We start from the raw sequence: 15,838 nt of genomic DNA, 5'->3' as shown, positions 1-15,838 counted from the left end.
CCTTGACCCCCGCCGAGGCTTTGCCCCTGGACCCAACACCAATTTACGAGCCACTTGCTTTGCTCTATTTGATCGCAAATACTTTATGAAACGTGTTACATGTAAGAGCGGTGATGATTCAGATCCCCCCCCCCCAAAAAAAAAAAACATTTTTTGGTCATTACGTCACTTCTCCCTCGTTCCTCGCGTTTCGTCCCCCCCCCCCCCACCCGCGGTCATGAAAAGAAATCGCCGCCCCTGTCTATGTTATATGATTTTGTACCATAGCTACTGAGTGGTTAGATGCATGTAGCTTTAAAAGTACTATTTCCCATATGCAGTCAAACATAATGACAAGATTAAATATCGCCGGCATTTAAAAGATAATACTAATTTTGAATTTGCCTCAAGACGAAAGGGCTTGAAAATGTCTTTTTGTGGGAAAATAACGACCGTTAGTTGTCGAATCAACTTTGTCGAATCGTACGTTTTGTGCTGCGCAAAGATTCAATCAGTTTCATTTTGGCCATTATTGGGTTATTGATGTAGACAAAACGCCCATGTACCCTTTACAGCTCATTTTATGTTATTACCAAATAAAAAAAGTCAAAAGTCAAAAGTCAAAGTCAATTTGTCACTCAATATTGTCTGGCAGTGAAGTCTAGAAAATTAATGTGTTTACTTGCATAATTTGAATACGAGGACATCGCGAACGTTAAAAATCACTGATAGGACATACGTCACAAATTTATAATTCATGCAAGGTTTTAGAGAATTTGATGTTGGCTGCAAAAGGGATACACTAACTTTTATAGAATACAAATATGCATTTGATATAAATTGAACCATTTAATAATGGAATTTAAATCATACTGACTTTAGGAGACCACATCGCCATAATTGACAGTTTTTTTTAGCATAAGCAGGAAAGATCATTTGTGAAAAGCGGGGTATATAGTATTGGATTAGATTAAATTGGTCAAAAGTCATACTGAATGGGATAGATTAAAACAAACAATTTGGTCAATAGATTGTAAAGTTGACATGGGGCCTTCTCCCTCGGGAAACTACACTAAATATAGCATATTATTATAGGTCCACTATAAAAATTAAAAAGACCTTCCTGAGTTATACCTTTGGAGAAAAAGAAGAAGACATTTTTGTCATTTTGCGAGTTGAAACAAATGGGTAAATATCCGGCACTAGTCACAGTGACATTAGCGTTTCGGTCAATTTGAGGTACCCATGCAGTGATTACAACTTCGAACAACTCATAACTTTCTTCTTTTTGCTCGATTTCATTTTAACTTTCACCACTCTGCATGCTTCACGGATTTTCATACTTTCTTTTAGGGGAGCTATCTATTAAGTTTGGACTTTCCTTTAATACTCCCCTTCTTAAACGTTTGGGTTCCATAACTATAATTCTGCATACCACTCTTGCGTCGTTCAGGTTCCAGAAATCATCGCAAACTATTCCCCAAGAACCATTAAAAATTTCTAAGGCGGTTTGTCCACCAACTAGATGAACTTCCAGATCTTGCATAATGGGCCGGAGTTGTACATATTTAGGTTTACATGTTACAGTATAAGCTTTTCAATATTGTTTAATGCCATGGCGGAATATGTTTGCCTGTTAAATGCCTCATACCTATTGATTGATCCATTACTTCATTTATCATCATCCCCTGAGATTTCTGACTTATCTATTTACATTAGATGAGTAAAGAGGGTCGCCATCCTAAAGAGCTTAGCCGCGGCCATTCACCAAAAAATTATTTGTATCTTATAAATTTGTATTTTGTATATTTTCGAGAATAGGATGTTGATACCAATCTCCTCGTCACATATTAGTTGGAGCTCACCGATAACTATATTATCTATAATGTTAAATCCCACTAACATCATTTGGCATGACGTTAATCTGCAATCGCCACTCCCCACTCCACGCCCTCACCACGCCCAGCCGCGAGATCATTTGGTCTTACGCAGAGGAGAGTGAGGATGAAATTCCCTAGATGATTCCAGCGGGTGATGAGAGATCGTATCTCCAGGTCTTGGAGAACAGCACCCTCCTCATCAGGAATTATAGTCCGGATGATGCCGGGAGGTATTACTGTAACGCTCTGCTGGGTGATGGCACTCGGAAATTAAAGCGAATAGACGTCGGAGGTAGGAAAATAAATTTTTTTTTAATAGAAAGCGTGGATACATTTAATTTTAGGCTCAGTTCTGAATACAAAGCCATTAATACGTACTTGTTGCATTTTGATTTTAAAATACATATACATTTCATGCGATCGCAAAGACTTCGAGAAATCAACTCAAGGGCCACATCAATACCACATTTTGTATCCCACACAGAGATCATAATTATTTGGATTTTACAAGACGTCCTTGTAATATTCGCACATTTTACAAGCGATGGACAAGCTAGTTGACTATTAGATTGATTCTCTGAAGTCTTATTTGCGATCGCGCAATTTATTTGTTTATTGCCAATCACTTTACAAATCGATGATGTATATGGATACGTCATAGCAAGACAATTTGATAATTGTCGACAAATTCACCGATTTGCTCCCCTCCCCCCCCCCCCCCCTCCCCCCATCTCTCTCTCTCCATCTCGGTCGATACCTCCATATATTTGATCTTGTACCTGTCTCTACACACCGTCACTGACAGTGGGGGAGAGATAGAGAAAGACATGGGGTGCTAGACAGACATACACATAGACGAAGACTACGGAAGCTAATTGGCTTGGGAAGGGGAGGGAGCTTTTTCTGTAAACGCCCCTGAATATATTCCTCTGTTTGAAGGAATATAGATGTCATGTGAAAACGTATACAATTTTCCCTTTTTTTCTTCTTTACTGGTGCCCCTTTTATTGATCTTCTCTCTCACTCATCTTTCTAAATTCTCGTTCGTTTTTTTTTACATCTCCCTTTTCTGCTCCTCTATATTTTTCGTTTTGTCTTGCGTCCTCCCTTTAGAGTTTAAATGTGTGTGACCGTTTTTCCCTTCTCTCCAAAGCCCCCCCTCCCTCCCTCACTCTATCGCAGCCCCTCTCTTGATCTCTCTGATTTCTCCCTCCCTAGCACTCCTCTCTCCATCCTACTCTCTCTCTCTCTCCTATGTCTCTCCTAGATTTCACATCAGACAAAGAGATCAGAGATTGAGAAGGTAAATTTAAATCTTTCTTTTTTAATCAATTTAGAATCATGACTGCTTATAACATGATGATGCTCCTCATTAGCCCTCTTCTGTTATTAACACCACATTTATGCACATGCCTTTCTGAAGCGCCTCGATACAAATCATTTCATTCACCTGTTACGAATAAATGTATCTCGATAGTCAGAATTCAAATTGCATACATTAGCTGTTGCTAGGTAGGACAAACATATGGCTTGCCCTACCTAACAACATGTAACATATGCAATTTCCATTCTGATTATTGAAATACAATTATTTGTAACAGGTGAATGAAATAATTTGTAATAATTTATATAATGGCATGAAAAGAATTCTGAATTTGGAGATGAATACATATTACACTGTACAATGAATTACATGGAATATTTATTATATACAATTGTGGGTATTTGCGAACCTTTGGAGTCAGGCCCTCTTGATTACTTTCAGGTAGCCTTCGCCTCAGGTGCGTGCAGTTAAGACAATGCAAACAATTCACTTTTGCATGTGTTATATCATGCAAAATAATGTGGTTATATTGCACAGTCGTGCAAATATAACAGAATGTTGAGTGTCATGTATGTGACACCGTTTCAGCTAATAGGATACTCACTAACAAATACATCATCATCAAACTAAAACTTGCAAGTTCTTTTGTCTCCTTTGTACATTAAAATGTTGAAATATATAAGGCACTGCAAACTTCATTTCAGTAATTCATGATCATCCAATGTATACATATAAAGACATGTTAAGTTCATCCTTTTGCATGACATAATTAATAAAAAAAACTCATAGCATTGGCAAACTTTGACACTTTTGTTTTACTCTGATCGTGCATGATAGTAAGGTTTAGTATGTTCTTTGTTTTTTGTTCTGTTCTTTTGTTCTCGTTTTCCTGTATGTGTGTTTTTAGGGGTAGGCTTTTATATAAGGAATCCCTCCTTTCTGTCTTTCCCAAATGCTCTTATAAATTGCCATTGTATTTGTAATAACTTTCTTGTTTTTTGTAACTCCTTACTGTATTTGTATGTTTTAAATGTTTTTATGAAGAGTGTTGAATAAACTTTGAATTGAATTGAATTGAAATAGATCTGAGCAATTCGCATGGCCAGAGTGGATTATAAAAATGACATCACTTAATCAGAAGAGGATGGTGATCAAAAGGCAAGGTAACCGAATGCTCTTAAGAGTAGTGTCTACGTTTGTATGTTATAAGCCAATCAGGAATGCAAACTTACTAAAAATAGAAAACTTATTTACAAGGCAAGTATGTATGACAAACATATACAAGTTCAAAATATACATGTATCTTTACATTGCATAATCATAATCATATTGTGCGAAGAAAAGCCTGGAATATGTATCATCAAAATTATTGAAATCCAGTACTGAATACAATTAGAACAAACATGTATCATACAATCATAGTAGCATATTTACACGTACACTGGAATGATGTAAAGAAAATTCTGGAAAATATTTCCTCAAATGGATTTATTATATAGTATTGATGAATGTAATTAAACATATACAAACAATAATCCTCGTCAAATTAAATATTACACTGATAACTTAGGCATGTTACATTGACAAAAAGAGACATGTATCTTAAATATTGTAGCAGCATATTTACATATACATGTACACTGGAGTGATGTAAAAATTATCCTGGAAACTATTTCCTCAAAATCTAGAACTGGATGTAGCTCTAAATTAAAAAAAAAAAAATCCATGTCAGATAAAATGTTACACTGATAACTTAAGCCTATGACATACACCCTTACCAGGCAAAGCTAGTACTCAAGTATACTGAGCTATATCAAGTTCGTTGACAAGTTATAGAGCAAAATAGCTCTTAACATCTGGGTTATTTCTGGTAAAATATTCACAAGTTAATTCAGATTCTACTTAACTATATTTTTATTTAACATGTGCAATGACACTGACAAATGCAGTTACATTTCGATGAGATAATTAGAAATATTACATACTCAAACTCATAACTCATGTTGGTATTTCATACATTGCATGCAAATCACCTAAAACTTATGACATACACTACATAAACTCTCTATGTAATGCATTACATCCTTGACAAGGCACTAAACCACAATTGCCACTCTCCACCCAGGTATAAATAGGGAACGATATGCCAAAGTGCAACATATTTGGCCGCTCCCTAGGACTCTAGGACCAGGGGGCGTTTCATAAAGCTGTTCGTAAAGTTACGCATGACTTAACGACCGACTTGTATATAAAAAGCCAAATGGGATGCTCAATCAATATTAACTATATCAACTAAAGTTGAACTGTGCAGATGTAGATTAACATTCTTATTATAACAAACATTTTTAATGCAAAGTATATTTTTGCCATAATTTAATTGAGGTTGTTGGAAATATCAGGAAAAACTTTGGGCATCCTATCTGGCACTTCATATACAAGTCATTCGTATTTTCATGCGCAACTTTACTAACAGCTATATGAAATACCCCTCAGGGTAATACTGTATGAGCGCTAGGAGTGTCATGGCTTGATATGCGTGTGTACTACATGTATATCAGAAGCCACAGTTATTATCAAACTAGTCCCCGTGTTGTCACCTTCTCTACACAAGCATAATGCATGATCATAGTCTAGTAAAACATGACCTCCTGTTTAGAATATTTTCAAAAACATTTTCTACAGAACATTTTCTGCATAAGGCAAGTACAAATTGAGTTGGCCGAGCCATCCGAGTCACTTGAGTTACCCAAGTTGGCTTAGTTGTCAGAGCCATTAGAGTTGCCTAAGTTGGCCGAGTCACTTGAGCAGTTCACGTCATTGAACCTGTAAAGGAAATAGATTTTTCTTCTCATTATCTAAATGAAAGATGAGAAATATAAATTCAACTACTCTTGGTATGATTGAAAAGTATCTGTCTCAAGAAACATTTTGCTCAGTGAATGAAGAAGAAGAAAAAAATATAGCGGAGACTTCAGTTTAACACATATATCTATAACACACCCACAAATAACCAGGAACACAAAATAATGTACACATGTAAGGTTGAAAGCACTATACAGTAGGGAATTTGTTCAATAAAGCGGTCACTGAATATTTACTTTTGTCAGACAAGAAGTCTTAAATTATTTCAGAATACACAGTATCACTTTATTGCATGCTCTCTGCTGGGTATCAGCATTGTATCTTTTCTTAATATTCCGTTAGAGTCTCTTTATATCGTTTCTGTATTGCACTATTCATGACAAATCTGCATGCTGTTATCTGTTTTTTGGGGTATAAATCATATATACTGTACTGACTTTTGCGAACAAGTGAGGGTGTGATAAAATGAGTTTAAGTCATCTTGAGCTGTTAATGATTATTTATTTCTTACATACAAGAAATATTTCATTGGTGGGGTATATGTCAGCATTGTATCTTTTGGTATTACACTAAAGGCTTTTTATATTGTTTCTATATATAGCACCACTCGTGAAAAGTCTATATGGTGTTATCTGAGTTTTATTTTTTTTAATCACATTTACTTTACTGACCATTCCAAATATGGGAGGGTGTGAAGAAATGAGTTCAAGTCATCTTGAGCAACTCCATTGAACCTGAAGTTTCCCTTCCTGATCTGAGGAAAACAATCCTGTAACAAATAACAGCAACATTGCTAGTAAACCTTGTATCAGTTTCAAGTACGTGATTCTTTTTCATTCTGGTATATAATCTATTTTCTAGGGAATATGCACTCTAGAGCTACAGTTAGATCCCTTAATAAGAATGAAAGTAATAAGAAGAAAAAAAGATAGAGTAAGAACAATTTTGTGCAGTAGATAAATCACAATCATCATATCATCCTTCATGAAATATTTCGGGAGAAATGAATGAAAGTATTTTATTGAAGTGCCCCATTACAATATATATGTAGTCTCATGACTGGGTGACGCAGAGACGGCACTCCAGGGGAAGGGGGAGTACCCCAAAATGCCCCTTTTCCTTTGTAAGAGGTGCCACTTCCCCTTTTAATAAGTGCCCCTTTTCACCCCTGATAAATGCCCCTTTTATTTTGCCATGTGCCCATTTTCCTTCAACAAATTTCCTTTTTCCTTTGCAAATAAGTGTCCATTCTCATAAGTGCCTCTTTTCAGGTAGCAAAAGTGCCCTTTTTACGTCTAATAAGTGAACCCCTTCACCTCTCATAATTGCCCTTAGTAAAATCTGAAAGGTGTCCCTTTACTTTCGACTAATGCCACTTTTCCTAGATAAATAAGTGCCCCTTTGCAGGTGTGAGAAGTGCCACATTTTCACCTCTGATAATTACCAATTTACTTCGACACATGCTCCTTTACTTTTCTAATATGTCTCTGAATCCCTTTTAAGAAGTCTTCCCTTTGACTTTCACCATTAAATGTGCCCTTAATTTAAAGCAACTAAGGGCAATTTATTCTTTAATTTTCTCCCTCGCTCGCATTTATAGTTGATGTATTTATGTTTCTTATCAAAGTTCTTTTTTTTGTCTTTCATGATAAGATTGTTCTTATTACATAATCGCATGTATTTTCCCCTTTATAAAATGTAATTTGTTCGCACTGCGACCTCACATTTTTCAAATGAATATTCAGACCATCACACCCAACTACAAAGTATGATTTTAAGCAGTATCTTGTACCATGGAAAGAAAGAAGTAAATATTGAAATCATCCCTGATAATGTAATCACAATATAGGGGCATATACCATCGTCTGAAAATGGAATATTTTCGCTTTCAGATTTCCCTTCTTGGGGGCCTTTTTTTTTGGAAGATGCTCTGCCTCCCTGGGGTGACGGCTCATGCTAAAGTGCATAGACAAGATGTATGACATGCTTCTGGGCTTATTTTAGTGATTTTGATAGGCCACATTTCTTGCTGGAAATATTTTGCACGCATTGTTAAATTTGCAAATAATGAGTGTTTGTGAAATTCACAATATTAAATCCCCGCGAAAATTACTGCTTATACACAGTACCTCAAGGACAATCAGCATCAGGACAATTAAGTCCTGGACTGATCGAACCCCCAGGACATTTATCCCCATGGAAAATTACCCCAGGAAAATTACTCCCAGTACAATTACCCCATGGACAATCACCTGCCATGGCAACTACTCCCAGTACAACTACCCTAGGACAACTAACCCCTGGAGAATCACCTCCCAGGGTAACTACTCCCTGGACAGTTATCCCCTGGACCATGAATACCCCATGGTAACTTCTCCCAGGACAACTACCCCCAGGGCAACTACTCCCAGGAGCATCCTTCGAAATGAAGGGAGAACTAACAGAAAGGGGCAAGCTACAGAAGGTGAAAACAAGGATGAAAATACCATGCCAAGACATTAGTATATCCCTACTATAATTTTCTTAAGTAGCAGCCCACAATGGTATACATCCTGCCATAAATATCAAGTTAAAAACAAGAGGTCCACGGAACTTACGCACACCTGAGCCGATGAAAGTAGGGGCCTCGCAATAAGGAACCTAGCTCCCATCCTCTTTACAAACAGTATCAAATGTAAAACTATTGCCATATGGGCACTTTGGGGTAAGGGCATATACCCCATTTGAACAACTTTAGATTTCCATTTCCTGCAGGTGATTCCTACCAAGTATTGTTTATATATATTGCCACATGTTTTCCGAGAACAAGTTATAAATGTAAAAAGTATATGGACCGTCAAAAACAATAATCACAGCAATAGCTCACTTGAGTTTAGAAAAAAAAGGCTAGTTCCTTTTTTCTGCTTGAATTGTATACATCATACATGTAAGGACAACATCATAACTAAATGAAAGTCTCATCATTTCTGCATGCTCTCTGTGGGAGGCGGCATGGTGGGGGTGGGGGGCTCTGAAACCACTTCCTCCTCCCCATCCCCCACACCACCCCTGGAAGATTTAATTCACCATATTCAGGCACTGCCACCTCATTTTCAGGTAGTAAATTTGTATTTTTGTTCTTGTCACAGTTAAATACATTTTTAATGACAAATTACATATCAAATTCTATGCCTTCGGAGTTTCTTTTTAGAGAGGCTTTAACAATACGCTATCCACAATTATTTTGAGTAGTTCCCCAACAGAAAACGTGCTTAGGAGTAAAACAGTCATTTTATATTTTTTTACATGTCAAACAGGAGAGTTGTCTGTAACTTTGTCACAATCAATTGACCAAATTGCCAAGTGGAGATTTGCACAGCTTTCGTGACTTTAGTAACTTTGTTGAAGAAAACAATAAAATTTGAAGAATTAAAAAAAAAAAATATATATATATGTGCACCATATAATCACTGCTCTTTCTTTCTTTTAATGACCCTCTCTATGACATTAGTACACACATACCTGTATGGATGATGCCTTTGCTCTCAATGAAGAGTAGAACTCCTCAGTGAGATTCCCTCCCAAGAGTGTCAGGTCAGTCAGGTTTGGCATTGAACACAATGCTTCTGCCAGGTGATGTAATGGGGCTGGTGAAGGACGCAGGGGGAAACCAAGCTTGACAGTCTTGACCTGCATTCATGTTGTATTATAGTTAGGTAACTCATCTATACAAACAAACATTTTATTTACTTACCTCTCTCTCACTGTATCCTTACATTTCAGACAAATTCCATCGATTACATAGTTGCATTCATAATGACATTCTCAACACAAATGAATGAATTTATTTAGTTTTCAAATTAATTTGATTTCTCATGAAAAAAGACCATTAAAGTTTCTATGGAGAGGCTGATTAGTAAGAGTGAATAAAAAAAAATCTGTATGTATTCTTAAAAGGGCTTCTTACATTTTTGCATTGATACGTTCTACTCCTAATAACACTGAAATTAATAATACCCATAAATCTTCCTTTGCTATTAAAGTTTTAAATGTATTCATAACTTTACATTTTATGTGCAAAAGATCCGTAAGTCAGGAGGTTTTCAGTTTGATAAATTTAAGCCTTCATTAAAATTGGCTCTTAAAATACAATATGTATTTTTTTCCTATTAAGCAAACTTGGCCACGGTTGGATATTGTTTAATGATAAAAAAAACAATGTCAATCTTATACAAACTTGACTTTCAACTGAATCAGTACATGTGTAGTTTGCTTTCATTTCATGTTTAATGATTGTTGCAATATACCAAGTGGGGTGGGTGTTTGGAAGAAAATAAAACATATCCCCGGTATACCCATGTGCACCATATAACTATAACTGCCGATTCTGTCGATCAATGACTCTCCATGACATTTACATGAGGACACACATACCTGTATGCTTGATGCCTTTTCTTTCAATATAGAGTAGAACTCCTGATTGAGATCCATCAGTGTCAGGTCAGTCAGGTTTGGCATAGAACACAGTGCTTCTACTAGGTGATGTGATGTGGCTAGTGAAGGAGACTCGATGAAGTGAAGATTGAGAGTCTTGACCTGCATTCATGGTGTATATAGTTAAGTTACTCATCTATACATGCATACATTTGATTTACTGATTTCTCACTGTATCCTTACTTTTCATACAAATTCCATTAATTAAAAAAATTAATGAATTGATTTTTAATTTTCCAATTTATTTTATGTCTATCGAACAAAAGAACATTAAAGTTTACACGGAGAGGCTGATTAGTGAGAGTGATTGAAAAAAAAATCTATATGTATTCTTTAAAGAGATTCTTACATGTTTGCATTAATAAGTCCTACTAACACTGAAATTGATATTACCCATAAAAATACATTTGCTATCAATAAATTAAATACATTCATAACTCTGTATTTCATGTGCACCAGACTCCTAAGTCAGGAGGTTTGTTGCTAAATTTGGTTCAGTTCGGTAAATTGAAGCCTTTATCAAAAGTGGTTCTTAAAAAAATATGACTCATTTTTTTTTTACTATCAATCAAACTTGGAATAGGTTGGATATTGATTATTGATCAAAACAATGTCAATCGTATACACACTTGACTTCCAACTGATTCAGTACATGTGTAGTTTGCTTTTATTCCATGTTTCATGACTGTTCTAATAAAACAAATGGCTTTTTTTTAAGGAATGAATGGCCTTTACAAGTGGGTGTTTGGAAGAAGAAAAAACATATATGCATGTGCACCAGTAAACTATTACTGCTGTTTCTTTCATTCAATGACCTTCCATGATATTAACATTAGGATACACATACCTTTATGGATGATGCCTTTGCTTTCAAAGCAGAGCAGAGCTCGTCATTGATTTTCCTTACAAGTGTCAGGTTAGTCAGGTTTGGCATAGAACACAGTGATTCTACTAGGTGATGTGATGAGGCTGGTGTGGGACACTCAACATCATAAAGGTTGAGAGTCTGGACCTGCATTGTTTGTGAATGTATTTAAGCAGCAAATCTTTACATGCATTAGATATATTTTATTTACTAATTTATCACTGATTCTTACATTTCACATCAAATATATAAATTACATAATTGCATTCATCATGACATTCTCAACAAAAATGAACAAATAAATTAAATTTTCAAATCCAATTCTTGTCTATTGAGGAAAATTACACACTTCAGTTTCTATGGAGAGGATTATTTAGTAAGAGTGATTTTTAAAACTTCTATATGTATTCTTTATAGGTCGTCTAACATGTTTGCATTGATAAATCCTACTTCTACTAACACAGAAATTAATATTACCCATAAATATACATTTGCTATTAATGTATTAAAAGTATTCATAACTCTGAATTTCATGTGCACCAGACTCCTAATTCAGGAGGTTTGTTGCTAAATTTGGTTCAGTTCGGTAAATCGAAGCCTTTATCAAAAGTCGTTCTTAAAAAAATATGACTCATTTTTTTTACTATCAATCAAATTTGGAATAGGTTGGATATTGATTATTGATCAAAACAATGTCTATCGTATACACACTTGACTTCCAACTGATTCAGTACATGTGTAGTTTGCTTTTATTTCATGTTTCATGACTGTTCTAATATATCAAGTGAATGGCCTTAAACAAAGGGGGTTTGAAGAAGAAAAAAAACATATACATGAGTACCATATAACTATGACCGCTGTTTTTTTTCTAACAATGGCCCTCCATGATATTTACATTAGGATACACATACCTGTATGGATGATGCCTTTGCTTTCAAAGCAAAGCAGAGCTCGTCATTGATTTTCCATTTAAGCGTCAGGTTAGTCAGGTTTGGCAATGAACACAGTGCTTCTACTAGGTGCTGTGATGAGGCTTGTGTGGGACACTTAACATAATCAAGCTTGAGAGTCTGGACCTGCATTATTTGTGAATGTATTTAAGCAGCACATCTTTACATGCATATGTTTTATTTACTAATTTATCACTGTATTCTTACATTTCACATCAATTCTATTAATTACATAGTTGCATTCATCATGAAATTCTCAACAAAAATGAATAAATAAATTAAATTTTCAAATCCAATTCTTGTCTATTGAGGAAAATTACACACTTAAGTTTCTATGGAGAGGTTTATTTAGTAAGAGCGATTTTTAAAACTTCTATATGTATTCTTTATAGGGCGTCCAACATGTTTGCATTGATAAATCCTACTTCTACTAACACTGAAATTAATAATACCCATAAATATACATTTGCTATTAATGTATTAAAAGTATTCATAACTCTGAATTTCATGTGCACAAGACTCCTAAGTCAGGAGGTTTGTTGCTAAATTTGGGTCAGTTCGGTAAATTGAAGCCTTTATCAAAAGTCATTCTTAAAAAAATATGACTCATTTTTTACTATCAATCAAACTTGGAATAGGTTGGATATTGATTATTGATCAAAACAATGTCTATCGTATACACACTTGACTTCCAACTGATTCAGTACATGTGTAGTTTGCTTTTATTTCATGTTTCATGACTGTTCTAATATATCAAGTGAATGGCCTTAAACAAAGGGGGTTTGAAGAAGAAAAAAAACGTATACATGAGTACCATAACTATGACCGCTGTTTTTTTTCTAACAATGGCCCTCCATGATATTTACATTAGGATACACATACCTGTATGGATGATGCCTTTGCTTTCAAAGCAAAGCAGAGCTCGTCATTGATTTTCCATTTAAGCGTCAGGTTAGTCAGGTTTGGCAATGAACACAGTGCTTCTACTAGGTGCTGTGATGAGGCTTGTGTGGGACACTCAACATAATCAAGCTTGAGAGTCTGGACCTGCATTATTTGTGAATGTATTTAAGCAGCACATCTTTACATGCATATGTTTTATTTACTAATTTATCACTGTATTCTTACATTTCACATCAATTCTATTAATTACATAGTTGCATTCATCATGAAATTCTCAACAAAAATGAATAAATAAATTAAATTTTCAAATCCAATTCTTGTCTATTGAGGAAAATTACACACTTAAGTTTCTATGGAGAGGTTTATTTAGTAAGAGCGATTTTTAAAACTTCTATATGTATTCTTTATAGGGCGTCCAACATGTTTGCATTGATAAATCCTACTTCTACTAACACTGAAATTAATAATACCCATAAATATACATTTGCGATTAATATATTAAAATTTTCATAACTCTGAATTTCATGTGCACAAGACTCCTAGGTCAGGAGGTTTGTTGCTAAATTTGGGTCAGTTCGGTAAATTGAAGCCTTTATCAAAAGTGGTTCTTAAAAAAATATGACTTATTTTTTACTATCAATCAAACTTGGAATAGGTTGGATATTGATTATTGATCAAAACAATGTCAATCGTATACACACTTGACTTCCAACTGATTCAGTACATGTGTAGTTTGCTTTTATTCCATGTTTCATGACTGTTCTAATAAAACAAATGGCTTTTTTTTAAGGAATGAATGGCCTTTACAAGTGGGTGTTTGGAAGAAGAAAAAACATATATGCATGTGCACCAGTAAACTATTACTGCTGTTTCTTTCATTCAATGACCTTCCATGATATTAACATTAGGATACACATACCTTTATGGATGATGCCTTTGCTTTCAAAGCAGAGCAGAGCTCGTCATTGATTTTCCTTACAAGTGTCAGGTTAGTCAGGTTTGGCATAGAACACAGTGATTCTACTAGGTGATGTGATGAGGCTGGTGTGGGACACTCAACATCATAAAGGTTGAGAGTCTGGACCTGCATTGTTTGTGAATGTATTTAAGCAGCAAATCTTTACATGCATTAGATATATTTTATTTACTAATTTATCACTGATTCTTACATTTCACATCAAATATATAAATTACATAATTGCATTCATCATGACATTCTCAACAAAAATGAACAAATAAATTAAATTTTCAAATCCAATTCTTGTCTATTGAGGAAAATTACACACTTCAGTTTCTATGGAGAGGATTATTTAGTAAGAGTGATTTTTAAAACTTCTATATGTATTCTTTATAGGTCGTCTAACATGTTTGCATTGATAAATCCTACTTCTACTAACACAGAAATTAATATTACCATAATTATACATTTGCTATTAATGTATTAAAAGTATTCATAACTCTGAATTTCATGTGCACCAGACTCCTAATTCAGGAGGTTTGTTGCTAAATTTGGTTCAGTTCGGTAAATTGAAGCCTTTATCAAAAGTCGTTCTTAAAAAAATATGACTCATTTTTTACTATCAATCAAACTTGGAATAGGTTGGATATTGATTATTGATCAAAACAATGTCTATCGTATACACACTTGACTTCCAACTGATTCAGTACATGTGTAGTTTGCTTTTATTTCATGTTTCATGACTGTTCTAATATATCAAGTGAATGGCCTTAAACAAAGGGGGTTTGAAGAAGAAAAAAAACATATACATGAGTACCATATAACTATGACCGCTGTTTTTTTTCTAACAATGGCCCTCCATGATATTTACATTAGGATACACATACCTGTATGGATGATGCCTTTGCTTTCAAAGCAAAGCAGAGCTCGTCATTGATTTTCCATTTAAGCGTCAGGTTAGTCAGGTTTGGCAATGAACACAGTGCTTCTACTAGGTGCTGTGATGAGGCTTGTGTAGGACACTCAACATAATCAAGCTTGAGAGTCTGGACCTGCATTATTTGTGAATGTATTTAAGCAGCACATCTTTACATGCATATGTTTTATTTACTAATTTATCACTGTATTCTTACATTTCACATCAATTCTATTAATTACATAGTTGCATTCATCATGAAATTCTCAACAAAAATGAATAAATAAATTAAATTTTCAAATCCAATTCTTGTCTATTGAGGAAAATTACACACTTAAGTTTCTATGGAGAGGTTTATTTAGTAAGAGCGATTTTTAAAACTTCTATATGTATTCTTTATAGGGCGTCCAACATGTTTGCATTGATAAATCCTACTTCTACTAACACTGAAATTAATAATACCCATAAATATACATTTGCGATTAATATATTAAAATTTTCATAACTCTGAATTTCATGTGCACAAGACTCCTAGGTCAGGAGGTTTGTTGCTAAATTTGGGTCAGTTCGGTAAATTGAAGCCTTTATCAAAAGTGGTTCTTAAAAAAATATGACTTATTTTTTACTATCAATCAAACTTGGAATAGGTTGGATATTGATTATTGATCAAAACAATGTCAATCGTATACACACTTGACTTCCAACTGATTCAGTACATGTGTAGTTTG

The 15,838-nt window shown here is 34.8% G+C and overlaps 1 protein-coding gene across 1 annotated transcript; it reads right to left on the bottom strand.

The window, feature by feature from the left end:
• Positions 1-5,939: 5,939 nt before the first annotated feature.
• LOC115921397 lies at positions 5,940-14,382 on the bottom strand. Its single transcript, XM_030978855.1, has 5 exons — positions 14,156-14,382; positions 13,216-13,380; positions 12,295-12,459; positions 6,717-6,814; positions 5,940-6,006 (listed from the first exon to the last, which is right to left on the bottom strand). The coding sequence occupies exons 1-5, from the start codon at positions 14,324-14,326 to the stop codon at positions 5,940-5,942; spliced, it is 666 nt and encodes a 221-aa protein (XP_030834715.1). The 5' UTR covers positions 14,327-14,382.
• Positions 14,383-15,838: the final 1,456 nt, after the last annotated feature.

This window comes from Strongylocentrotus purpuratus, unplaced genomic scaffold (genome assembly GCF_000002235.5).
Source record: "Strongylocentrotus purpuratus isolate Spur 01 unplaced genomic scaffold, Spur_5.0 spur5_scaffold_1, whole genome shotgun sequence".
Classification (NCBI taxonomy): Eukaryota; Metazoa; Echinodermata; class Echinoidea; order Camarodonta; family Strongylocentrotidae; genus Strongylocentrotus; species Strongylocentrotus purpuratus.
Note: the sequence above shows the minus strand (reverse complement) of the source record. Positions and strands in the feature narration are given on the sequence as shown.